At 51.0% G+C, this 26,738-nt stretch overlaps 1 protein-coding gene across 2 annotated transcripts; it reads right to left on the reverse strand.

Annotated features, from left to right (window-relative positions):
* Window positions 1-3,732: 3,732 nt before the first annotated feature.
* SALL3 (spalt like transcription factor 3) lies at window positions 3,733-21,302 on the reverse strand. 2 transcript variants are annotated; one of them, XM_081561967.1, is made up of 4 exons: window positions 21,060-21,302; window positions 6,215-9,115; window positions 5,658-5,998; window positions 3,733-4,602 (listed from the first exon to the last, which is right to left on the reverse strand). In XM_081561967.1, the coding sequence occupies exons 1-4, from the start codon at window positions 21,139-21,141 to the stop codon at window positions 4,171-4,173; spliced, it is 3,756 nt and encodes a 1,251-aa protein (XP_081418093.1). In that variant the 5' UTR covers window positions 21,142-21,302; the 3' UTR covers window positions 3,733-4,170. The 2 variants fall into 2 exon arrangements, with proteins under 2 accessions (XP_081418093.1, XP_081418092.1); XM_081561966.1 differs by having other exon boundaries at window positions 5,658-9,115; window positions 21,060-21,141.
* Between the last annotated feature and the right edge of the window lie 5,436 nt (window positions 21,303-26,738).

Below are 26,738 nucleotides of genomic sequence, written 5' to 3' on the forward strand. Positions count from 1 at the left end.
GCTGTTACAGATCGGGGAGCAGAGGGAGGAACTGCTGGGGCTCTCACAGGGCACAGCCTGGCCCGTCCCTGGCCTGAGCCACTGTGGGGAAGACCAGGACCATTCGGCGATGCTGACGCACCCATGGCCGCCACCCTGGCACAAAGATGTGGACAGGAGAACGGCAGGAGAATGTTTCTACGGTGATTTCATTTTAAGGTTTTCCCTTCATAAAAAAAGTGCCGAAACAATACACAGTGTTTCCCACTTAAGTGAAAAAGAAAAGGATTTCATTATCTTCCTAATGTTGCATGGAATATTTCATAGATCAAGTTTTCCCATAGCTCAAAATCAGCCAACAGACCCGCTCACAGAAACATTTCACAGCCTCTGCTTTTCAAAGATGCACCAGGTCCCTAGAAATACTTCTTGAAGGAGCGAAGGAGTGCCTCAGCCCGGGAATGAGCAAATGAACACAGGACTTGAAACACAAAGGCTGAACCCAAGGTCCTCAGGTCAGCTGGCACACTCGCAAGGTGACAGGCTGGCTGCAGAATTGCACACACGTGATCTTATTATCCAGCGAAAGATGCACCGGGGGAAGAGACGAGGGGTCTGGACGTCCGTGCTTGGACAGCCAGCCAAAATAAATACAGTGAGTTGAGGGTGGGTGGGCTGGAAACATCGTGCAGCAGCCGGTAATAAACAGCCCTGATGTCTGCCGCGGCTTCTGAACATCGGAGCGGGTGCTGGGCGCTGCCTGCCGGGCACAGAGGAGGAGTGGGCAGGGGACCCAGGCTGCCTGGAAGCTTCCACACACAGAGTTGAGCAGCGAGGGCTTCACAGCAATTGCTTTTTGGCCCTTAAGCGATGCTTTTTAATTAGTTTGAAATGTTAATTGTTCCTGCAACCAACTTAGAATAGAAATATATTTAAATAAATAATTTTTAGGGATTGTTGGCATTTATGATTCTTTGATATACTGTCTGAGCAGCTAGAGTTCATGTCAGGAAGAAGTAAATATCCAGGCTTGTTAAGTCCAAATGCCTCTGGTTTTACACTGGAAAACATTTTTGAATTAAGAAATAAATTTTGTTTTTTACATTTTAATTTACATTAATTACTTTAAATGACTGTAGAAATCTTTTGCTATTTCCTTACCATATGTTAAAAAAATGACTATCTGATTTAGTTGGTTTATCTCTCATAATTTCTACTCTAGCTGTGAAATCAACAGGGTTTTAATTCCTAAGGCTTACGATATATGACACCCGCCGGGGGACTGGGCAGTTAGTTTAGTGGTTAGTACCTTTCTCAACATTTCAAAGTCACCCAGCATTTCCCAGGTGAACTTTACTGTGGCTTCTAGGTATCGGTAGTTATTTTCTTAAAAGAAGAAATGGATTATATATGTTGAAATCCAGGAGCTACTAAATTATTTAAGGTTTTACGTCTTATCACATGTTTTTGGCAAGGTAAAGCTTCTTCTCAAGTGAGCGGCACCCTTCATCCGGGACTGACAGGCTCAGGGAGGTCCCCGCACCTTCCTCCCTGGCCTGTCTCCTTGAATCACGGCTGGAAGCACAGCTATTTGGTTTTCTGGGACCCAAAGAACCGAGGTTCTCCTCAAGACCCACCACAGAGGGCTCATCCAGAGTGCATTTTCGGACACTGTCAACAGTCTCTAGTCATTAGACATTTTCTACCACATCTTCTTCCATCAAAGATGTAAATTAAAAAAAAACCCCACAATTAAGAGGCTGTATTTTTATTTTAGAAAAAGGTGAAACATGAAAATGTCAAGACCAATCAAGACACGCTTAGATATGGCTTAAATCTAAGCTGTCAGACCTGACTGACTGTCCTTGGAGAAACACCACAAATATACATCCACCATCAATGACCATAACCTCAAATTCCACTTTTTCCATTAGAATAATCAAGGAACGCCATTCAGAAATAATATTACATCCTGCATTTTATTCAATTCCATATGACAAAAATAGGAACCTAGACTAAGACATCCATTTCAATCAGTAGATGTGTCAAGCCACAGATTTTGTCATAAAAAATATTGGATCTGGGTAACAACTCTGCACTGGTTCAGGGAGGGCCCGGCCCTGCACGGCGCTGCAATAGAAAAATAGTGTCTCTCCACCGTGCGGACGGACAGCCTCGCCCGGACACAGGCCGGGCAGTCTCACTGCCCGCCGCGAGCCGCCTTATGTACAGCACTTTACATTTTTCTTTTCTCACGGTATATACACATCTTTCTGGGAGGAGAGAACACTACATGGTACCAAATACGACCCCCACCCCCCCCAAAAAAAATCACACCAAAAGGGACACAGATAAATAATAACATTCACTGCTGAAACACAGCGACACCGAGCACCTGTTTTCTTCCCGACACAGGGACACCCTCACCCGTCCTGGGAGGAGAGAGGGTCCCCGAGGCTCGCTCCATCCCACCTCCGTGGGAAACAGTGGGCAAGTTCCGTGTTCTTTTCCGACAGAAACCACCGCTAGGTCTGCTCATCTGTGAGGCTCTGAAACTCTGCTCAGCAACACGATGTGGTCTGCGCTTGCTGGGGCTGTGTTAGGAAGACTGTCCTGGAGCTCGGTCTCCGCTGAGGGGGCGACTGCCTGCCTCCCGGTGCTGGCCCCGGGCACGATGACCAGGGGGACCGTGCAGCCAGAGGAGGTCCCGCTTTCAGACTCCGGCACATGTGCAGCACACAGAATGAGGTAGAACACACCACCCGTCCACACGGCCTGGCTCAGCCCAGCCGCTTGCACCTGCCCGGGGCCCCTCCCTGACTCGGAGCAGGTGACAGTCACCAGCACAAGCCTGCGCTTCGAGTGATCGGACCACAGTGTGCTTCGTTTGCATCTGAGAAGGTAATAAATAAATCAGAAACCCAGAACATGTCCCGGTTATGATGGACTATACTGCCTGACACCCGGCACCTCTCCAGTTTATTGGACACAATGCCAGGCCTGCAGGCGATCGGGATCTGGTCCGCGGGCGCGAGGAAGCAGCAGACACCTGCTCAGCTCCCCCCTCCCGGTGTGTGTTGGTGTCACAGTAGTCAGACGAGCTCACCAGAGTTTTGTTAGGGGTGGTCAAGCTTTTAAATGGGCTTTCTAGAAAAGTTAAATCACTCAATGTAAGAAATGGCAGGCCCTAGTTTACTGAGGAACTGACAAGTCCTGGTGGCTTTCCTGGTTAAGGAGCACAGATTTTTCATTTGACCTAAGACCGCAACAGCTTTTTTTTTTTTTTTTCATTTTCCTTCAATCAAAGTACTATTTATAAAATGCTTTACATCTTTTAAAATTTTCAAATTATAGACAAACCTCCCTAATACAAAATACTAAAAGTGCAATAGTATAAATTAAGAGTTTGCAACCACATTATACAAACATACCTTTTTATTGTACAGCTTTGATAATGTGAAATATTTACTCACAACTGCTATAACGTTGTGAATAATTCACGGTGACGTCTGTCTGTGACTTGTTCCCAATTGCTGGGCTACAGACCACACTAGAGACCACTGTCCACATAGCAGCTACAGACATTTAAATTAAAAAAAAAAAAAAAAAAGGCTTGTTACTGAGAGGTGCTTGCACACGAAAAGCATGCTGTTTCCTAACAGAACTTCACAATTTTGCCTGCATGGAAATCACCCACTTATTTATAGTAAAACAAATCTTGCTTTAAAAAAAAAAATCACATAGCCAGATGTATTCTGCAGTACAAAAGCTCCCATTACAGTCAGGCTGCATTGTCTGTGACCCGCATCATCTGAACGTCATAAATACTACAGGCGAAGGTGCTGCGCGGGACCGGTGTCGGGCGCACTGGACCACGTCATTGAGATCAGAGTTCTAAAGACAGAGTTCAAGTTTCTAACTAATTCCAACAAGACCACTGAACGAGTTTCCCTGGCACAGGGTGGGCTCTGGAGAGATGGAATGGATGTGGTCTGAGCCCCTTCGGCTTCCAAGGCGGCTCTCGGAAGACGTCTCTTTCTGACTCGAATCTATCTCCAAGGTTGCCGAGTTCTCAAGTTCATCTCGAAAGGCGCAACCAGGCAGCACAGGAGGCCACCTCGGGCGGCCACCCGGTGACGTCTTTCCTGCTCCAGGTGAACCGAGGAGGAGACCCGCAGGGCAGGGACGTGGCTAGTTAATCCCAATCTCCTTGTTATCTTCAATGAACCGTGTGAATGGCCGGCCACCTCCCGTGTCCGAGTTGGCTTTGTCCAGCCCTGCGATGGGTGGGCTGCTGCCCGGACGCGCCTTGTCCAGCCCGGCGGCCAGGGAGCCCAGCGGGGGGAGGGCGCTCCCGCTGAGACTTATGGGGAGCTGGGGGAGGCCTCCGTTCTGGATCACGGAGATCTCGTTGTTCTTCATGGCCAGCCCGTTGGTGATGGCAGCGGCGTACTGGTTCCAAAAGCTGGGGTCCACGTTCATGGCCCGCGCGGCCAGATCCTTCTGGAACATCTCCGAGAACTTGAGGGCATCGCCGCCCAGCAGGGCCATGGGGTTCTCCACTGACAGGCGGCGGCCACGCCTGGCGGGAGCGTTGTTCCACATATGGGTGCCCATGTGCACCTGCAGGGACAGAGCCACAGCCAGGCGTGAGTGCGCCCAGCCTCCGGGGCCAGGGCTGCCCTCCAGCTCCTCTTCGTCCCCTCCTCCCCAGCCCAAGCATTCATCTGGGACAGCGAACTTGTCAGGTGAGCTATCCTGAACATCTGAGACGTGAACCTGCAACACTCCTTCCGTCAACCACACAGCAAGCCGACCGATGAGCTGACGGACACTCCTGTCAGTTTGCAGCTTGACAGGATGGCTTTCCCACTAAGCTGTCAGACCCCCAAGGCCACTGGAGGGTCTCAAAGCTCCCCCCACACCCAGATCGTCTTCTACTCAGAACTCCTGCCTTCCCTGTCCCTCTTTCTCTTGTTTTCTCCCAAACACAGAGGGAACTTCTGGGCACCTGTGGTCAGCAAGGACCTCAGGTGGCCTTCATTTCATGAGGAAGTGGAAGCCACGTCCACAGCGCCTACTGAAGGGGGTCGCTGAGACCCCACACGCAGCTAACCTGGGCTGGAAAGCAGCACGCTGGTCTGAATGGCTCCGTGGTGCTGACCACACACCCCGCCTCCAGGGAAGATGGGCTGCCTGGCTGCATCTTCGATACCAACATTACATCATTGTACCGTTTGCCCCGGCCCTCAGGCTGGGAAGTTTCTGTCAAATGCCCACCGGGCCCTCTTGGCCATCACGTGGACAAATGCACAGATCAAAGCCCTGGCCTCTGGACACGATCAGCAGCGTGTGTGTCACGTGGAAGCATTTAAAAGCCTAGCTGTTTTGGTACTAGTGACCCACTGGACTCAGGGCAGCAAGTGTGCATCTCCCCAACACCCTGCAGCCACTCAGGTGGCATCAGCCTCTCGAGGAGAGAACAGACCTGCACGGAAGGCAAGCTCCTCGCTGGGCCCTGGACGTGCATGGGAGTGTCACATGGAACATGCGTACCTAGGCACACATACAAGGCAGACTCGCCCATGACGCTCATAGACATGGCACACGCACGCTCTCTCGGGGGTACCCCTCAGCCAGGACCAGAGGAGGCGAGGGGGCTCCCAGGCGACCCTCACCTTGAGGTTGCCCTTGGTGGTGAAGGCTCTCCCGCAGATGGTGCAGCCAAATGGCTTCTCCCCAGTGTGGGTGCGCTCGTGAATCTGCAGGGCGCTGGCCGAGGAGAAGGTCTTCCCGCACGACTGGCAGTTGTGCTGCTTGGGCGTCCGGCGTGGCGGGGGGGCCAGCATGGGTGCGAGGCCGGGGCTCGTCACCGTCGGGGGCCCAGGGGGCAGCTGGACGGCAGCTGGCAGTGGTGGACCCTCGGCCAGCAGGCCAGCCTTGCTGTGCCCGTTCACCTCCGCTTTGATGGTGGTGGGCGTGGAGCCGGGGCCCAGGCTCGGGGTGCCCTGGCCGGGACCTAGAGCAAAGTTGGGGTCAAGCAACTGGGGAGGCAGCTCTCGCAACCTGTGGGTCAGTAAGTGCTGCTTTAAGTTACCCAGCGTGGAGCAGCCGCGCCCGCAGGCCGCGCACACGAACGGCCGCTCCTTGGTGTGGCTGCGGAGGTGGATCTCCAGGGCACTCCTGCAAGCAAAGGGCTTGGCACACACACGACACACAGTGCTCGCACACTTACCCCGATCACGGCTCAGGAACAGCAGGCTAAAGGGGGCCTCCTCCTTGACGGCCGGCCGGCCCGGGTGGGTGGCCGTCAGGTCCAGCGCCCCTCCATTCTCGGGGCCGGGGGGCGGGCTGTCCGGCTTCTCGGTCTTCAGCGGGGTCTCCTGGGGCTCCTCCTGGGTGCCAAGGCCCGGGGACTTTGAGGGCAGGCTCTCGCTGTTACTGTTCCCGGGCGACAGGGCCTGCAAGGAGGAGGACGACTCAGACAGGGCCGGGCTGCCCGCACTCCGGCTCTCCAGGTCGCCCACGGCCGAGGATGAGTCGTTGCTCAGACGGTCGCTCTCCCCAGACCCGTTCTCCAGGGACTTGAGAGCGGTCAGCTGCGGGCAGCTCATGACCGAGTCCATCATCTTCATCTGGTTTTCCAGGGCGGCGATGCTGGAGATGACGGAGGGCGGGGAGGGCGGGCAGGAGCCCGAGAAGGCCAGCAGCGGCTTGTTTGGGTCGCTGGCCGCGTCCTTCAGCTCGGCGTCGTCCTCCAGGGAGTTGTCGTCCATGTCGTCGTCGCAGGCACTCAGGGCATCGGCGGCCTTGTCGTCGTAGGGCAGCGCGGCGTCCATGGCGTCCTGGAAGCCCTCGGGCAGGGGCGTGTTGGGGATCTGGCCCCCCATGTGCATGCGGATGTGCTGCTGAAGCACCACGGCGTTGGTGAACTTCTTCTGGCAGATGGGGCAGGAGTGCTGCACGCGCAGGGGTGGCTTGGCGCGGTGCACGCCGAAGTGCGTCTTCAGGTTGCCTTTGGTGGTGAAGGCACGCCCGCAGATCTTGCACTTGAAGGGCCGCTCGCCCGTGTGCGTCCGGTAGTGCATCTTCAGGGCGCTCTGGCAGCTCAGCACGCGGTGGCAGACGACGCACTGGTTGGGGTCGGTCATCTTCTTGTCTATGTTCTCCACCAGCTGCTGCAGCTTGGAGGTTTCCGACGTTTGCATAGAGTCGAGCAGCCCTCCGAAGGGGAACTTGGCCTTAAACGGCTCAGCCCCGGCTGGGAGGACCGGGCTGCAGAGGCCTGGGGATGCGCCGCTGTCCACCAGGGCAGATGTGGTGGAGACCTGCCCTGCCACGGCCGGGAGGTCCCCTGCCCTGGCATTTGCGCAGGGCAGGCTCACGGGCTCGGTCTTGGGCAGGGTAGATCCACTGGGAGCCGGCTGCGGGGACCCCGCGGCCACCGGGATGCCCACCTCGGAGCTGGTCAGGCCTGGGGACAAAGAGGGGCACTCGCTAGAGGCGGGCGAGGGCCGCTGTGGGGAGCGGCTGGCGGGGGTGAGGCTGGGGGAGTCCACGTAGCTGCTGACGGCCACGCCCGGGAGGGTGGGCGGGAGCTGCAGCCCCACCGACGTGGGCACAGTGGGCAGCGCCGGCTTGCTGTCCAGCCAGGTGGTGACTGGTTTCTCTGGTGGCAGCGACATCCCGTAGGGAATCCCGGAGCAGGTGGGCACGTTGTCCAGGTACTCGGGCACCGGGTAGGGGTTCATCTGGATGTGGGGGTACTTCTCCTTGTGCCTCTGGAAGTGCACCTTCAGGTTGCCCTTGGTGGAGAAGCGGTTCCCGCAGATGTTGCACTTGAAGGGCCGCTCGCCTGTGTGCGAGCGCAGGTGGATCTGCAGGGCGCTGTCGCTCCCGAACACCTTGGCGCAGAACCTGCACTTGTGCTTGAAGAAGGGGTCCTCAGCGCTGGCCTTGGGCTCGAACACCGACACGTTGGGGGGCTTGCCCTTGCGGTGCTTCATGAGGGCCGACAGGGGGTCTAGCGCGTTGGCCGTGGCCGCGATGCTGACCAGCGGGTTGGGGAAGATGACGCTGCTGGCGGAGGTCTGAGGTAGCAGTGGGCTTGGCAGGCTGGGCGTGGAGCTGAGGAGCGCCCCGGGCCCCAGGGCCGGGGGCGTGGTGGCGTTCTGCGGCCGGGAGGCGCCCCCCGAGGTGCCGGCCGCTGGGGCGGAGGCCGTGGAGGTCGTGGGGGCACCGGAGCACGCGGCGGCACCGGGCTCTGGCGCCGAGGGGCCCCCGCCTGGGACGTGCGGGGTGCTGGCTGCGGATGCCTGCGGGGCCAGGTGCTGGGGGCCCTCGTAGGCCGCCGGCGGGGCGGCGGGTCCCTGCACCGGGGCCGTGGGGCCGGCGCCGGCCGAGAGCGGCAGGGTAGGGTGCGCGGCCGGCCCAGGGTGCAGCGGCGGCCGGGAGGGTGGCGGCGGGCGGCTCATGAGGGCCACCTGGCTGCGGATCTGCTCGATGAGCTGCAGCTGTTGCACCTGCTGCTGCTGCAGGGCCACGAGTTGCTCCAGGATCAGCGGGAGGGCCGCGGCCGCCACGCCGCCGCCTGGGCCCGCCGTGCCCGCGGCCCGCGAGGTCTGGGAGAACTGCGCCACGGCCACCTTGGTGCTCAGGAGGGTCTCCAGGGTCACGTTGGTGCTGGGCATGCCGTAGGGCGCCCCGGGGGCCGGCTCGGGGCCTGGGGGGGCCGGCGGCTGCCCCGCGTGCGTCGCGCCCGGGCCCTGGAAGCCCTTGTCCGCGGGCGCGCCCACCTCCATGGGCTCGTCCTCCCGCTCGGGCGCCCTCGCCTCCGCGGCCTCCCCGCCCTCTGGGGCCGCCGCCGTCGCGGCCGCCTCCTCGGCTGCCTCGCTGTCCGCGCGCTCGCTGGGCGAGCTGGCCGGGGACGCCTCGGGGAAGTCCTCGGAGGGCGGGGCGGGCTCATCCTCGCCCACGATCAGCACCAGCGGGTTCTTGGTGCAGGCCTCCTTGTGCGCCAGCAGGTCTGCCCACTTGAAGAACTCGGCGCAGCACTTCTCGCACACGTGCGTGTCCTCGCCTCCGCTCCGGCTCTCGTTGCCGCTGTCGGCGTCCTCGGCGCCCTCCCCGGGGGCCGCTGGAAAAGCAAGACATTACATCAGCCCGGCCTCGAGAGGCAGCCCGCCCTCCATCTCAAAATTTTGCACATAAGTAAAATCAATATTTTTTATTCTGTACAAATTACCCCACTTCACCATCTCTGACGTCCTGGCGTGTGTATTCTATGCCTCTTTCTAGCTAGCTAATCATTTTCTTAGCACAATCCATCAAATTATGAGGCTCTATCAATTGTGGATACTGCTTCTTAATGAAATTCCATAGAAGCCATTGATTTCCAATATTTTCATACAATCTGCAGCCACCCTGTCTGTTGGGTACAAAGCCAGCCTTCGATGGGCTCATTAGGACTCCCCTACCATCCGGCTTCCTCATTTCCAGGAAAATCAGAGATGCCTTTGCCAGTTCGCTTAACATTGCTAAACTAATCTGTAACCTTTCAAACTCACGTCAGCACCTGACGGGGAGCCGGCTGCAGCCTCTCTCCTGGGCTCGGACCACGGAGATTTATTATCTTTATGCTGCATGGAGACACTACAGATTTAATGTAATTCTACAGAACCTTTCAAATCAACGGGCATTTATTTCATGGAGGAAATTTCAGCTAAATACTTTCATTTGTAAATGTAACAAAGAATATATAAGCACTTCTTACATCTCTGCTCAGAAAAACAATCTCCCCGACTTGCAGTTGGATCAACACATCAATCCTGTATCTTTTTAGCGGGTGCGCTTGCCTCCAGATACAGTACGTTTCTACATTTCAGGATTTGCCAAGCGAATACCATCAATATAGTCTGTGCCTAAAATTAATCATGTTTAATACAATTAATTGCCTCTGTCAGATGCAATATTTCTTGGCAAAATGAACCAAAATTATATGTTACTGTTACTAGCCAATCGTGTCCCACAGATTGTTAACAAACTAGAAATTATATATTTAAAGTTCATTTATGTTGACATGTTTAACATGAGAATGTTGTAGTCAGACACACTTTTTGTACCTATTTTCATCTATTCACATAGAAAGACTTAGCAAATTATATGCTTGTGCCATGGTGGAAACCCTCTAATTGGTTACACATGTTTAATTACTGTTGTAGGCAGCGACTTGCCGACTCCCGTTACCCTCTTGTGCCGAATAACAACCCTGTTTAATGAATGATTCTCATTCACACCTGATCAAATAAATAGCTATACAGGAAGGAGAAACCAACATCCGAGGACATACCCAGCTCCTACTTTTGGGGGGGCTGGGGTGACAGGCAGCCCTCAACAGGGTGCTCAGGCCCCCTGTGCCGGCCTGGGTAAAACTGCCTCGCAACTGCTTTTTGTCAACTTGCGGATGGAGTGACAGCAACAAATCACCTGAACGGACAAATGACAGCCTCAAGCCGGCCCTTTGTTGTCCTGCGCAGTTGAGTGCGAGCGCCAGGCATCCTCAGGTCCACATCCCCGAAAACCATTTACTGTTGAAACATCAACAAATGGATTTGCTGAGAAGCCTCCATGTTTTCTCGTTTAAGGTTTTAGGAAAAGAGGGATTTGGCACTCATCTCAGTAGAGAAATCTGACTTGTAAAAAAATATCCTGTGAAAACATTTAGTTCCCCTGCTAGAGAAGAAAATAAAACTATAATTCGAGGTTGGTCGGCTGCTCTCCACGAGGCTATTTCCAGGTAATTTATACGTGCCTTTAAAAAATTATTAGCGGTGTTCAATTAGCATTTTCTTAACTGGCTCAACCATTTGAAGGGGAAAAAGTTAAAGCTGAAGCCCATAAAGACCTGCTAGACTTTTAAACTAAATTCAGTGCTGGAGATCAGACTGCAAGGAGTCTCCTTACTGCACAGAGGCAGGAGCGGAATCGGTGTCTGTAATGAGGTCGAGTGTAGCTGGAAGCAAAGACATGGCTGATTTATACTGCAGATAGCAGCGTTAACAAAATAAATACTTGGAGTACTTAACTTTGCTCTATGTATGCAAAATCTGATCTGAAACCCGCAAAGGTTATGGAACAGGGCAGGAAAAAAGCCTCAACTCTTCAGGTAAATAATTTCTTAATGATAAGAAAACATGGGCTATCTCACATTTTAGTTTACCTATTTTAAAAATTATTACACAAGGCAAAGAATCTCTACTTTAAAATTTGTTTATAATAGTGGGATGTTCTTCTGCAGACCCACATATTTAAAAAAAGCACTAGTGGCCATTTTTAAAAGTTCATATGCATTAAGCAATCAAGTTGGAATCAGTGTTATACTGTATCATAAATAGTGTAATTATTAGAACACAAAATATTCTAAAAGTTAATTTTAACACTTTAAAGCTATGATATAAAAGGCCAACCACAGTCTTCATAGAGTTTTAATTTTAATACTTTTTAAAAAGAAAACTACAAAAAAAGAGAAAAATACAAAGAAATTAAATACTGCTAATTTTTTGAAAAATTATTTTTACATCTTTATTCCTCAGAGAAGAAAAAAATGTATAACTTACATGGTATACAAAAGCATTCACATGGTATATACGTTTAAAGTTTTACACAATTAAACACAGTGTATATTTTGTCCAAAGAATATTTTTCATTTTCTTTTCCAAAAAATTATTATTGAAGTATAGTTGATATATAATGTTGCATTAGTTTCAGGCGTACAGCAAAGTGATTATTTTGTATATATACATATTTATGTTTTATCTTTGTATTCTTTTTCGATTCTTTTCCATTATAGATTATTAAAGAATAATAGTTGAATATATAAAAGTTGAATATAGTTCCCTGTGCTATATAAGAATGTATTTTTTAATATGGAGTATGTATTAGGGACAATTCACTGAGAAAATGCTTAGAAATTGGCTGATTGCTGGATCATTTAAAGTGTGATGATTGCTAGAAGAATTTACTTTACATTAACTTACATCTTTACAAATGAGCATTTCCCAGATTTTCTTTGTAACAAATTATGGCATGTGAAATAAGGAAACAGGGTTTTATTTTACACTGCACTTTTCTCTAAGGTTTTAAGAAACCCAAAGAAATCTCTAAATACTTTAAAGATACATTTTTACATTTCCATTGGCTTTTTTCATGTGCTAAGTGTGTGGGGTTCACCTGGAAAGCCAAGAAAGCTGGGAAGGTAATTTCCTCCTGCCCCCGTTGCAGGTGAGCAAAATTATAACTGTGTCACGATTGTAGAAACCGTGCACAGAATAATAATATTTAAGCACTATCTACCAAATAATAAGCCATTTTGTTTATAGCAAATTGATAATTACCTAAACACAAGATATTCTTGCCAAAGTAAAATAAACTTCTACTGTATTCCTCTAAAACTGAAGGAAAGCAAAATTGAAGAGAGGAAATACGGTGAAAATGGCATTCTGAACATTAGGACCTGTTAGTTCATTATGTTAATGAACGTAACAAAACAGACAGTTGTTGGATTTTATAAGCAAAGTTTCATAATAAATTTGCCTTTTAACTAAAACATATTTTAAAAACTACAATTAGTGAAGGAAAAAAATTCCTCAATACAATTCATATTTCTTACTGGGGGCAAATAATTTAGAATGGCCACCTATAGTTTTTCTTACTGGGGTCTGCAGGAAATATGGTAACATAATCACTTCAATTGTTAACTTCTACTTGTTTCACTATCACATCTGAGTGGGATTAGCATTCCATGAAAGTTATAGAGAAGCACAAATTTCACAAGACAGTCTTGAATGCAATGAATACAAATGAAAAGACTCTAATACGTCACGTGTGGAATTGAAATTTTGGGTGCATATTTTAAGAACGTTTTTAAAGAACAACAAGCACTTCAACTGAATTGGTTGGGAGAGAAGAACCAAAGCGAGCCTGTTTCACTGCGGACAGAGCTCTTTAGAAGCAGCAAGACTGCACTTGAGTCCTGAGTGAAAGCAGCAACCTTATGTCGCATTCCGGGTGAGACGCAAAATAAGTTGTTGTAACTTGCTTCTCGTTACAGTGGCTACACGCATCGTGTTACAGCGTAGACATGCTAATCTGGAAGTACTTATCTTTAAAAAAGTGCTTTCTATAACAAGAAAACCCTTATAGGAAAGATCTGACAGCAGCTCCAAATTTTATCATATAACGTCTAAAGTCCTTCAATCCTGCCATTGTTTTAAGCCACTATTGTGTTGGATTCAACTATCTTTTAATTAAACTTACATTGGAAACCGGCTTTTGCATTCTAAAAGTAGAAGTTATTATATCCATTTGTTGATGTGGCTTTAAAATTTTTGTTTCATGGTAAAGCCATGTCCATGCGCCACTGTAACAACAGTACAAGGTTTCAGAAATGTATTTCCAGTGGAATAGGAAATTCTTCCTAAAAGGGACAACTGAAAAACAAGCATTGTTAACATTATCATTAATGTCAAACTAATTTATTTTTTGCATACCGGCAGATCAACGACTTAAGAGACTTTAAACTGCAAATAGTAAGGGGCTTAGACTGTGCAAGGGTTAGAACTAGTGGAGAAAAATGCCAACCAGTGCACCCAGGAACAGAACTTAGGCAGAAATCTTCCCTTCTTGGTTAACAGGAGTATTTGGTCGAGGTTACTTTCTGAAAGCACCACACAGCTTTGCTGGATTCACCGAGTGTCAACGAGAGGAAGGAGCTGTTGTGAAAATAACCCTATTTTGCTAACATGAAGGATGCACTGGCCACGGCTGCCAGCCCGGCGATGGGGTCTGTTCTGAACGCAGTCAGGAGGAGGGACACGCAGGGAGGCTGCAAGATGAAGCTATTTCAATTGGAGAGGAAATGTGCAATTAGTTTACAGCTAGTCCCACACTTACTATTTATATTTGAGATTTTCAGGGTTTCTAACGCTCACCATTCAAGCACTCCTGAGCACGTGTGCCATCTAGGGTGCCACAGGAGGGGCAAAGGGCTTCCCTCGCCTTTCAGAGAGAGGCCTCCAATCTAGGGAGGGCCTCAACGGCAGTCTTCAAAATACATATTTTCCCCCTTCTCACTAATAAAAACACAGAGGATGTTTAACAAAAATGTCCCCTTTATAACTCTCTGGGTGTGAAAGGATCTCCCCTCGCGCCATCTCTCTCTCAGCTCCGATTCCTGGTCTGCTATACAATATACAAGGACCATGTTATACAGGGATCAGGTCTTCACTGCCTGCAAAAGCAAAGGTGGTCTTCCAAGTAGAGATGACCTGGCAGTGTGCTTACATGCCCAATGATCTTTTTAAGCTACAAGTGAAAAGCATCACTGTAATATTGATGAGAATATTTGCCACATGATGCTTTCCTAAAAAAATTCTAAGTGGAGTTCTCAGCAAGGCGTTCTTATTCTCTGCGTCCTGGAGGCAGTGCCTTGTAAATAAGTAACCAATTACAAAGGGCAGTAAACAGGTGTTTGATAATTTTGTTGATCAAGCTCAAACTTTCACCTTTATTCTGCTACACTTTTTAATTCCTTACAATTAACAAGAGGAGAAGCAAAAGTTGTCCCTTACGGGAAAATGGATGTTAACCTCTTCACTTTAATTAGTAACTGGGAAATGCCACCTGGGTCTCGAGGAAAGGAAAGGGTGCTTTTCTCCCATGCCTTTTCCATCCCTTAAAAATCTAGGAAGCATTTTTCAAGTTTTCCCAAATTGTTAGGAGACACTATTTTCTTGCAAATTAATTCTTTTTAACTCCTTATGATAGCTTTGAATCCCATAAAGAAAGATGAATTATCACATACTGAGCCCAAGCTGTGAAACAGGAGGAGACAAATAGAGACCCCTACTGTGTTTAACAATGTAGAAGAAATTCCAGACGCGATAGAAAAATTTTGTCCTTTGCCTAGACCTCCAAGCGTGTGCGCTCGGAGCCGGACAGCGGAGGGCGCTCGCGCCTCGCCCAAGCCGCGCTGACCCGCAGGCCGGCTTCCGCCAACTCAGTGGCCCACGCCTCAAATGTGTTAAGGACGGACCACCTGTGGCACAGGCACCAAACGCCTTCTGTTTAAAAGGTTTGCGGGTTCTCCTCTGCGGGGTGAAGCACCAGGGAGGGAGAACACTGTTTCCTTTATGGACGCACGCAGCTGGAAAGCAGCCACAACGTTCACTTGTCTTAACTATCTGCCCGACGCTGTATCAAATAATAAGATGTTTGTTGCACTTCAAGGTTGCACAATCGTTCTTTCATTCAGATGTTATGCTGTAATCACCCTTCCGATGAATGCACGGATGTCACTATCTGTGCCTCACGAGCAACGCACAAACCTGAAATTCGGCGGCCAATGCAGACCATTTCGATCAAAATTTGGGGAGGGGAAAAAGCACGGTTTGTGCTGGGTCACTTTCTTGGTCCAGATAAATTCACACATGAAACTAAACGTGCTACTCCGCCACGCATCTATGCAGCCAACTGCCTAGGTCCTCCCCCAACTCCTCACTTTTCATATCCACCGGCACAACGACAAAGAAATAAGCTGAGCCTCTCGGACGTACAAACACCTGGCCTGAAGCCCCACGGCTGCGCGCACTGCGCCGTGTCCAGGAAGAAGGCGCCCATCCGTCGACTGTAACCCTCGACTCCTGCACTCGGCCTCAGGTTATTAAATCATTTCCAGGATTTGCCATCACCTCAACACACTGTTCCATTTCTACAGGGGAAGTTTACACATGAGCAAAAAAAAAAAAAAACCCTCCAGGAAAAGCTCTGCCGGGGGGCTGAAGCCAGCGTCTGCCTGTGCTGAGCCTACAGTCAACGATCAAACGGCGGTCTGGAGAGGGCACTCAGCAAAGAGGACCAGGAAAGCTGAAGAATTAAGACCAAGCGCCACGGCACCTGCAGGGTTAATTAAACAGTTCAAGATGTAAGAGCGGCACAAAAGAAAACGGGTCTCTCTCCCTCTTGGAGAACTATAAACACTTGTGCTGAACTAGACGGGCATCTGATAAGCCCAGCAGCACAGGGCAAACCTGTGGGTCCCCAGTCCACTCTCAGAGCCAGTGTTAACACTTAACAGAACACCGGTGAGTCCTGTTGCCAAGGTCAACAGCGCAGATGCACTAATTGTATTATGAGCTTGACATCTAGTGGCCACCCCTGGCAGGGCAAAGCAGGCAAAGGTTAAACCAGCAGGCCTGTCGCAGCAACGCTCTGAGCCACCCACCTTTGGTAGAGCAGTAAGAAGCTGCCAGTCCCCTGCAAGCCCACCTTCTCACAGATCTCAGGCCACCAGGCAGGACCCTGTGTGGCCCCAAGGCTTCCCGGAACGCGGAGGGGGAGGGGGCCCGGATGGTCAGCAGGACTAATCCCAGATGCCTGGAAAAGACAGGCCCATGGAGGGGCGCGGGGATGCCACCCTGCAGCCTCAGGTCTCCCTGGATCCGAACTCTTGCCTTTAATTAACAAACAGGCCAACCCTGATCTCTCACATAAACAGAACCCGTTCCATTATTTTATTATTTCAATTAATATTTCACACTTGCTGTGATATGACTTGCCTTACTCGTCAGCTTGGAAATCACACGGTTAACTGCTTTCGAGATCACAGAAGTGTTCAAATTAGAGAGAAAAACCTAAGGATAGGGCTTAAGTTTATGTCAAGTAATGGTGAAGAACTGAAAAAAATCTAAGGACAGGGCTCTTTTTTAAAATATAAAAGTTTATGTAGAGTAATAGTAAAACATTCAATTTCTACATAGATTTTATTTACGCCTGCAGCGTCACACATGCTGTAATGGCAAACCTGGCCCACCAGCAGTAGAATCGGCTCTCATCTTCACGAGGCTGTTCTTATCCTGGCAACTGGTCAAGAAACCATGAAGGAAATGAAAACTAACAAAACAACAAAACCTCTTCCTCTTGTAAGTATTATTTAACAATTCTCCTTCTTGAAACTATTTCTAGCCTTAAAGGATGGGGCATGACCTCATTGGCAGTTAAGCAGGTTTTTATTTCATGCAAATAAAATACTTACATTTAAGGATGCTAATTCTAACTGGTGTTCAGTACACAGAACGGAAACCTTGGTTGCACCTTTGCTGAATTCTCCCCAAAAGAAAACGTTCTCAGAGCTATCTTGGGATGAATGGCAAAGCCTCTTAGAGACTGTAGTTGAAAATGAAATCTGACCCACTTTTGCCTGCTTTTGCCATCATCCTGTATACAAAAAATAATCAGCTTGCTAAGTAATTCCTGCTGTTGGTCCATACCTTCTTCCTTTTCTGGATCTAAACAGATCTAAAATATTGGATTATGCATAGATTGTGGAAGTTTAAATGTGCCTAAAAAAAAAAAATCCCTAACTCTTACATAATCAGCTCTTTCTCTCTACGGTGGGAATTAATTGGCAGACTTTTTATTGGCCGCCAAATTATGCATTTTTAAATAGATTAGGATTTTAACTGCCATTTTAAAAATAAATGTTTGCAAATTCTTCTTTTCCTTTCCCTTCCTGCTTAACTTACTCCTTACCTTTCATGTTTCAGGGAAAACAGTCTGCCTAAGGATGTTAGAAAGTGGCTTCTGTATTGTTTCCTTTTGCAGTGCTGAATTGTAAGTGTGTGAGTGAGTGCCCTGAGCGCTGAAGGCAAACCATGCACAGACAGATAAAAGAGAAAAGATCTCTGCACCCAGGGCTGGGGGCCTTCTTCCTCTTAATTTAAACACAGTCAATGAATACCACTGGTAAAGTCTTAAATCACAGGATCACCACATTTAAAAGGATTTTTAAGATAGCCATGTAACTGTGAGTTGGCAGAAAATAAAAAGCAAACAAGATACAGGATGGCAAACTGCTTTAAATTATAATATCCTTTTGTTCTTCCTTATATACATATTTTCCTTCTAACGACAATCCAATATTTCCCTCCTAATTTGTATTTTATCCAGTGAAGGATAGCAATAATACACCTTTTAAAGCTCTTAGTAGGAGTGTAAGTGCTGTTCTGTCACTAGAAGTTTTAATTAATTTTTCTTAGAACAAAAACATTCAGCTGGCTCAAAGGATTTCAGTATTGGTGGCATACATTTAATTAACTGAATCCTAAAACTGCATCCCATTTATTTCTAAATTTTCAGAAACAGGAAGGAAATACTTTGCAATTTTAAAAGATAGTACCTATTGGGAATATAAGTTGAGTCCCAGCCATCCTTAAAACATGTCTTTAACAACAGGATAACTTTAGAACTTTACATAAATCTTCATTACTTTTTCCCGTTCTACATTCGTCATTATAGTTCATTTCTGCAATAAGATCTGGAAAGCACTGAGGCATTTTTGGGTAGCTGTCTTTTCACTGCTTGCCTAAAAACTAAAGCCTGAAAAATAAGTCACATTTCTCTTTTAAAAGAAATAAAGCCTTTTACTGTAAATTAATATGACTGTGCACCTCTGCCCCATCCATACCATACTAAAAATTTTGCATAGAATATTTGTGTTTCATGTCATTATCAAGAACTTTCAATTTTACTGCAGGCATCTACTGCTTTAATTAACAGGTAACACCCAAAGTGATACAAAAGAATTATTTACTTCCTTTCTAAAACAATGTAAACTTAGTTCACTCACAACTTGCTGCATAGTTTATTTCCACTGCTTTTAACAAAATGTAATTCTGAGAATATCTGAATTCACCATGGAGTGATTTAGTTTTCACAACCATGTATCTTTAAAAAAATATTTTACTTAATTCGCCTCCTAATGGCGATCAGCACAACAGAGTAATACATACATGAACATTCCTTAAGTGAACAGAGAACAGAGTATCTTTTATGCTCCATGAACAATCAGCTTCAGAATAATTAAATCAGAAAGAACTATTTTTTAAACAGTTTGCCGGAACAATCGGGGGAACACACTCCTTGACTGAGACTCAGCCCCAGACAGGCTATTTTTGGCCTGTTGCAAAGTATGATCAGGAACTGTGGCAATATCTTGATTACAACTCTGAATGACTGTGAAAAACATAACCTTGACAAAAACTTTAATCCCATGATGGGTAAAAAAAAAAAAAAAAAAAAATCCTGAATATGTTTCACCCCTAAATAAATTCAGTAACAACAAGGGGAATTCAAAAGAGAACTTGTGAATAATTTACTCCATCTTAGGTTTTCAAATAAGGGCTCTGGACCCCTCCACATGCTACACTAGGAGGTTCACCATGCTCGCATTTCTGAAGTGAAATTAAAAATGAATAGCAGTGCCTCAGCTTGTTAATTGTTAAATACAAGGGGTTTTACTCTATTAATTAAAATATGCTTTAATAAAAAGAGACATTGCACATTTTGATAACGACTCTACAAAGCTGAGAAGTATTTACATTGTTGCATTTTGGGGCGGCTGTGAAAGCCGATTTTAAGCTATTCAGGAGCCACAATAATAAAGCTTTAAAATTCCTCACTGGGATGCAATGTAGTTCTTTTGAAGGAAAGACTGTCTTTCTCATTCGGCAGAAATAAATCCATTCATTTGATCATGTAGTCATTGAGGGCAATAGAAAACAAACCAAGTGTGAGAAATTCTATGTGATGAAGTAAACAAAACAAAAAAAAAATCCATTTCCATGACAAAAAGATTCTTTGTCCTTAATCTACCCACCATATGCAAGCGTTTCTTTTTAGCATATCTCCCGTTCTAATCTTGGGTGACCAGGCGACACAGATAAGAACCTCTTACCTCCGCTGCGACAAAAAAGACCCTCACGAGTTCACGAATTTTATTTAATTCTTGAATTCCCAGCCGCGTAAGAAGCCTTTGCTCCCTTCTCCATTCCGATGTGGACGAATACCTGCTTTTGCAAACTTTACGGCACCGCTCGCTCAACTCTTCAACTCCTTTTATTTTCTGCAGCCTAGTTCCCAAAGCAAAGATGCGTATCTGTTCTAAACCACTTATAATAGGTTAATCCAAAAAGTTGGCCGGCCTGCTTCCTAAGGATCACACTACTCGGTGCCCGGGCTCCGGGCAAGTGCAGGGTCGCCCCGCGTCCCGCGATCGCCCCGCGGCCGCCCCTCCCGCACCCTGGGGACCCGCGGGCGGCGCGAGGCCCGAGCCCTCACTTTCCTGGGCTGGGGTGCGCCAGGCCAGCCCGCTCCTCGCCCGGCGCTAACTTTCGCGGCTCCTACCTTCTCTCCTGGATGGGCAGGAAGTCCTTACCCCCCAGCCGACTGCAGAGGTGGCCGCGGCGCCTCCAAGAGCAGGAAAAGGCCCAGAAAACCGAAAGGCGACAGAAGCGTGCTGGGGTCCTACCGCGTGCACGACCACCCCCCGCGCCGCGGGGTCGCTCACCCGGGGTTAATTCCCAAGGCGGCCATTAGGAAAGGCCAGGCCACACCGACTTCCTACTCGCCTTGGAATGGGATCGCTGGTTTGTCGGCGCGCCCGGACCTCGCGGGCTCCGCGGCCCTCGGGGCACACCGGGCAGCCGCTGGCCTGCCGGGGAGGGGGAGGCCGCAGTAAGGGCGGCGGATCCGCTCCGAACGCGCACCGCGCCGGGCGCCGAACAAAGCTGCCCCGGCAGCGGCCTCTCCGGCCCGCATCCGGCGGTGGGAGAGCCCCGGACGCGTCCCCGCCGCCGCGCTTTCCCGGGGGGGCGCCGCGATCGCCGAGGCCAGCCCCAGTGTCCAAGCGTGGGGAGCTCGGGGGGCGGCGCGGAGGCGGCAGCTCGGCCCCTCCCGCCCGCTCCCGGCTCGGCGCGCTGGCCTCCGCGGGGCAGCGCGGGCTCCGAGCGGTCCCCGAGCCCTGGCGCCTCCGCGCGCAGCTCAACTCCCGGCGGCCGAGCCAAGTTTACTTCGCCCGAAACTCCCGCGCCGCGCGCTCCGGCGGAGGACCGGATCCCCGGGCTGGCCTGCCCGGGTCGAGCGCCACACGGCAGACACCGGCTCTCGGGAGCCCGGGCACTTTCTGGGTCCGCGGGGCCCACGCTCCCTCCAGTCGCCCGGCCGCCCTGCGATCCGCGGCCCCTCACCGTGCTCGGGAGCCCCGTCCGGCGGCGGCAGCTCCTCGTCCGACTTGAGATGCTGGGGCTTGGCCTGCTTGCGCCGAGACATACTGCTAGCGGCGCGCGGGCCCCTCGCGGGGCAGCGGCATCAGCGGGGCGGCCGGCGGGGACGGCGCGGGGCGGCCGGGCGGGCGCGGGGCGCGGGGCGCGGGCGGCGGCGGCGGCGGCTGCGCGGGCCGCGCATGGGGCTGAGCAATTAGGCTGGTGAATAATGCATGGCCATTAGCAGAGGGCCGCGCCGATTGGCCGGCCTCCAGCGGACTCGGGCGGCCTATGCAAATGAGGCCGCGCTCACAATTAGCGGCCGCGCGGCGAGGAGGGGCCGTCGCCTGCGGGACCGGGGCGCGCGGCCGGCGCCGCCTCACATCGCGGGCTCCGCGCTCTTCGGCGCCCGGTTGCGGCCCGGCGGGCCGGGAGCGGCTCTGGCCGCGGCGGCCGCCCGGCCCCGGACGCAGGCAGCAAACTTTGGCGGCGTCCGCGCGGCGCCTCTCCGCCGGCGCGCCGGGCTCGCCCCTTTATAGAGTGTCTGCGCCGCCGCCCGCGCCCCGCGCCGCGCCCCCCCGCCGCCGCCCGGCGCCCCTCCCGGAGCGGGCGGCCGCGGGCAGGGCTCCGGCCGGCGCCTTTGTCTCTCCGGGCCGCTCGGGCGCCGAGCCTCCTGCGCTCCGGGCGCGGAGGGCCGGCCGGCCGCCTGCCTCCACTGGTCCTCGGCGTTTCTCCGCACGCCGGCCCCGCTTGGGCTCAGGTGGTGTCCCCGTCTCCGGACTTTCTCTCCGGGCTCGTGTCCGCTCTTCGGGCTCCCCCGGCGGCCGGCCCGGCCCGGAGGCTCGCGGCCGGAGCGGAGCGGAGTGCGCACGCCGGGGTGGCGGGACTTCGGCAAGACCAACTTTCCGGTTCGGAAGCGGCGCGGGCCGCGCGGCTCCTCCCCTCCCCTCCCCTCGAACCCCCTCCCCTCCGCTCCCACCCCCGTCTCCCCGCCCCCCCCCCCACCCGGGCCCCTCTACTCCTGAGCGCCCGCCCCGCCCGCCGCCGCCACCCGGGTAGTCCCGGCCCTTCGCCCGCCCGCCGGGCCTCCGGGCCGCCAGCGGCTCCTTAAATCCAGGGACAGGGAGGGGACCGCGGGGCTTCGCGTCCCACCCCCAGTTCTCTAGCCTGATGGTTGCAGTGCCGGGCGCCTGTGGCGTGGGCAGGGAGCGCAGGGTGCCCGGGGGCCGCGCGAGTGAAAGTTCCAAGTCCACAAAAGTCCCACGCGCGGCCCACCGCGTTCTGGACTCTCGGGGGTGATGTAGGGGGAGCAGGTGAGGGGTCGCACACGTCCGGACCGGCCCCGCATCACCGGGCGGCGGGGGCCGCGCGCTCCCGGCACACGCACCCACCCTCCGCGGGTTATCAGGCGCGCGCCTTCGCCCCCGCGCGCGCACCCCACCCGCAGCGGCGCACACGCGCCCTCGCCCACTCCCGCGCGCTCACTCCCGCGCGTGTCCTCCATCGCGAGCGGCCGCCGGGATGTGCTCCAGGCCCGTCGCTGCCGAGCTCGCGCCTGTGCCCTGCGCCCCAGCATGTCTTCTTTCATTTCCTAAATTTATTATTTTTGTCTTCACAAGTGGCCCTGTCTGGTACGAAGCTTTGGCACAGATGGCCTCCCGGCGCTCCCCCCAGGGTCGTGTGCTGGAAGGGAACTGCAGGCGAGCAGACAGCGCCGGGCGCCCGCAGGGCTGCAATCTCCCCGCGTGGATGGGAGCGGGGCTCTGACTAGTGGGGACTTCTTCCCCCGCCCCGGGTGGACCCCGGCCCTGCGCCACTCTCCCGGCTCTCCGCGAGTTGCTTTTCCGTTCTAGAACCTTCCCTCTTCCCAGCCGGTGTTCTCCCGTGCGCCTCTAATTGTGTAAGTTTCACGAAGCAACAGCTTTGGGCTCTAGGTAAAGCGCAGGAAAATCATACAGAGGAAGGAAGCGCACAGGTTGGAATCGTCCCCAAAGAGACCCCGCCACCGCTTTTGCCACACCCTCCCAAACAGATTCCTGAGGATTGGTTTTGTTTTGATACTTGGTGGCCGGAGTATTCACTTAGGTGATTTTGTTTTTGAAAATAAAAAATGGCAAATGAAAGATGTTCGAAATCTAGGGTTGTCATCCTCTTCCCCCCCACCACGGTAACGCTTTTATAGCTAAGCTGGGAGATGCAGGGAAGGTCTGTTTTGCCACTGCGCCGTCAACTTTGGCAAATGCTGCTGCATTTTGGGGACGCTCTCGTATCCGGCGCAGAGGCGCTCGGCAGTGAAAAGTTTCCAGCCAGAGCTTTGGGGCTAGCTGGCCAGGAACTTGACTGGGAAAAGAGTGGCTAAGAGGAGGGGCGAGGCAGGGCCGTGTCTAGGTGGGGGCGGGCGGTGGTAGCGAGTGGAAGTTTCTTGCAGAATTTACAGGATGGCAGGAGTTCGGGGAAGTTGCAGCGCCGCAGCGGAAAGGTAGAGCCGTCTGCTCCCCAGCAGAGAAAGAACCCAGAGCGGCCGTCAGTAGGTCGGAGTCCTGGTTAAAGGTGCACTGCATGTTGTGACCTGGTTAATTCTCTCTTTTTCCTTTCTTTTTACAAAACTCGACACTTTGGGAGAAAAGAAGCAAATGGAAGTTCTCGCGGCGTCCGAACCCTCTCAGAGGAAGCCCGCGCCCGGCTCCCCCGCAGCCTTCGGGCCCGGTGGCAGCGACTCCTCCACTTCGGGCCACTTTGCGCGCACCGACCCCCACCTTTTTGTTCCTAAAGCTATTCGCCCGCCTCCGCCAGCCCCCCCCCCCGGCCCGTCCCCCACTCTCTCCGACCCACTGGCACGATTTCCTTAGGTCTTTCCCGAACTCCTAAATGCCACTGTCCAATTCCGTCGACTCGTTTTGCATTTTCTACGGTGTGCGGTCGTGGGGAGGATCTTAAGTCCCTCCAGTGAAGGCGAATGCGAGGCCGCGGCCCTTTAGCTGTAAGAAGCGAGCCGTCAGATCGCAGACGTGTCCGCCAGCCGCGAGGCGCTTTGTGAGTGGGGAGATACGGCAGGCTGGGCTCGGCTGCGCGGACGACGGCGCTGCCACAGAGCGAGCGGCCGCGAAGCCGCAAGCCGAACCGCGCGGTCCGACCTGCCTGGGCGCGGGGTGCCGTCCCCGCCCAGGGCGCGCGCGGGGTGGGGCCGGCGGGGCGTAGGTGCGGCTCCACCTCGCCCCGCGCGCTCTCGGCGCTCGGATTTCGTTGAGAAGATCGAGCAAAGAGTTGGACGGAAAGAGCCAGGGACGCAGCGGCAGGGGAACCTACACAAACTCCCGCCAAGGCTAGGTGGTGCGGATCTTTTAACCTTTTAAAAGATTAACTGGGGTATTCAAGATCAATAAAATTAAAAAAAAATAAATAAAATACAAAGTAGAGACCGAAAACAAAAGGCGAGTTACCTCCCGAGTCTCCTGTTCTCCTTCGCCTCCCTCCACTGAGGTCTGAAACTTTTAAGTGTTTTTATTTAGTGCAGGAAGTTTTAATGAAAGCATACCTGTCTTAAGTTCGAGTCTCAACAATAGCTACATTGCGAGTCGACAACGTGTCAAGAAGAGTGTTTTCACAGATGAGGTACCAGAATGTGTCCTCCAGTTTCGCCCAGGCGAAAAGACCCCCGGAGCTGTGCATCAGAGGTGTGGATACCGACTCCTGCAGGCAACACACAGGTCTTTGCCATCACATGACCACTGTCTATTACAGTATTGTAATACCTAAACACTATTGCAAAAACAAAAGTTGGTTTTCTTCTCTATAAGTAAATTTAATTTGTTAATTGTCTTTCCTCTTGCAATGTTGTTTTCATCTTTGGAGGCGATACGTTATTATTTTGTCTGCTTAATAATATTATTTACAAATTAATACTGTATATTTTACATTAGTGGAACATATAATTAGGTGTTTGATTAATTTGTATCATTTATTCAGATACTACAGAAAGCGAATCTGGGATACTGACTTGACAAGGGAAGGTGGAAGGCTTGGTTCTGTCTTAATGTCCCGGTTTATTGAGTCTACCTGGCTCTTCAAAAACGAAAGACAGTTTTGCATAAGGTGCATTGGGCACTTTATTTCCAATGTGCTTATTTTCCCAGCTACTTTGTACAAAAAGAGTATTCAAAGATTAGAGCTTTATTTTTTTGGTCTCTTTTCATTCTTTTTCCCTCCCAAATCAAAGTTCCTTTCTTCTCTCTCCCCTGTCTCTGGTTCCTCCCCCACCCCAACTTTTGTTTTTAGGTCCTTACGGTTAAAACCACCATGATTTTGTGTCTTTAATGTTGTGACAAGTGACCGCTAATTGGTTCTCACTTGAGCAAAGATATTACCATACTAATATTATTATTGGTAAGAAGAGGTAATTGATAACACCACCTGCCACTCTGGGGCAATCAGGATGATAAATGTTTCCATCAACAGGAAATCTGTGCTGGGTGTACCACGGCCCAACGCAAACAGCATGTCAAGTGCCAATTATAAAGATGTTGCTTTTCTATTACATTTGGGTGGTGGTGGGGGGGTGCTAGAAAACGTGCAGCCAAAAACTATATTTATGGTTTTTTGAAAATGCTTTTTCTGAGCTTCTTGCTCACCCATTTGAAATCACTTTCCCCATAAAAATAAAATGCTCTCCTTAAATAAACCAACATATAGCTAACTGCCCAGCCCACACTGCACACAACTCCTGCTGTCACCCCCTTTGCTTTCTACACTGTTGAGATAAATATGTCTAAATATTTTTATAGATAGGAGCCATGTTCTAGGTCTCTGTGCTTTGCAGGCGTCTTGTATGTTCATGACAGGTCAGCCTACAGCTTCACATGTAGGCATCACAGGCAAACACTCCATGGCTTTTTCTGCCACACGCAGAGAAACAGTACAGACTCATTTGTCTTCACACTTAGCTACACAAGCCATGTGAAAGCACTTCTCTCCTGACCACTGAGCCGGATATCTGGGCTGCGGGTGGACGGGCTGGGGCACTTCAACACGTATGATTCCGTAAACAGTGGCCAGCTAAAACCTTGACTCCCTTGCCTATAGGGAGGCTCAAACGATTATTAGCTTGCATTTTTAGATGCAGGCCTCAAAAGGCGAAATCAGCTATTGATAATTGCAAGAAGTATACAGCAGCTACTGTATCGATCGGCTTGTCCCTATTCCCCTGGTATGGGAGAGATAAGAAGACTCAGTCTTTAGTGCAATATAATTTCTTTTGACCTATCTGCTTGCTACAGACTTATGATGAATAGCTGGACTGGTTAAAGTCCTTTATCACTAAAGTTACCCCTTGATATAATATTGATTCTTTATAACTAGCTCCAAACACAAAAATCAAACTGTCCACTTGACCATCATCATCATCAATATCATCACAAAGCCTCCGGAATAAAGATCAGCCGCAGCCTGAAAACGCTTCCATAATCTTCCCAGCTAATCTTTATTTGCTGATGATGAAAAGAAGAGGGGGGAGGGGTGGGCCAGAGAGCGAGCGAGTGGAATGTCATTTGGACGAACACTATATTTATATGTGTACATACATGAGGCCGAGCGAGACCCGGCGGCCTCTCCTCCGGAGGGTGCGTGGGCAGCGCGACTGCCCTCCGCAGGGTTCGGCCGCCCACCTAC

Source organism: Giraffa tippelskirchi, chromosome 14 (genome assembly GCF_054371585.1).
Source record: "Giraffa tippelskirchi isolate mGirTip1 chromosome 14, T2T-mGirTip1v1.2.pri, whole genome shotgun sequence".
Taxonomy (NCBI): Eukaryota; Metazoa; Chordata; class Mammalia; order Artiodactyla; family Giraffidae; genus Giraffa; species Giraffa tippelskirchi.

Bases quoted from the DNA above. Each gene is read 5' to 3' on its own strand.
- SALL3 (XM_081561966.1), bottom strand. From the start codon at position 21,141: ATGTCTCGGCGCAAGCAGGCCAAGCCCCAGCATCTCAAGTCGGACGAG. The intron at 9,116-21,059 runs GTGAGGGGCCGC...TTGCTTTTCCAG, and splicing joins GGACGGGGCTCCCGAGCACG to CGGCCCCCGGGGAGGGCGCC. The intron at 4,603-5,657 runs GTGAGGGTCGCC...CTGTCCCTGCAG, and splicing joins CCACCAAGGGCAACCTCAAG to GTGCACATGGGCACCCATAT.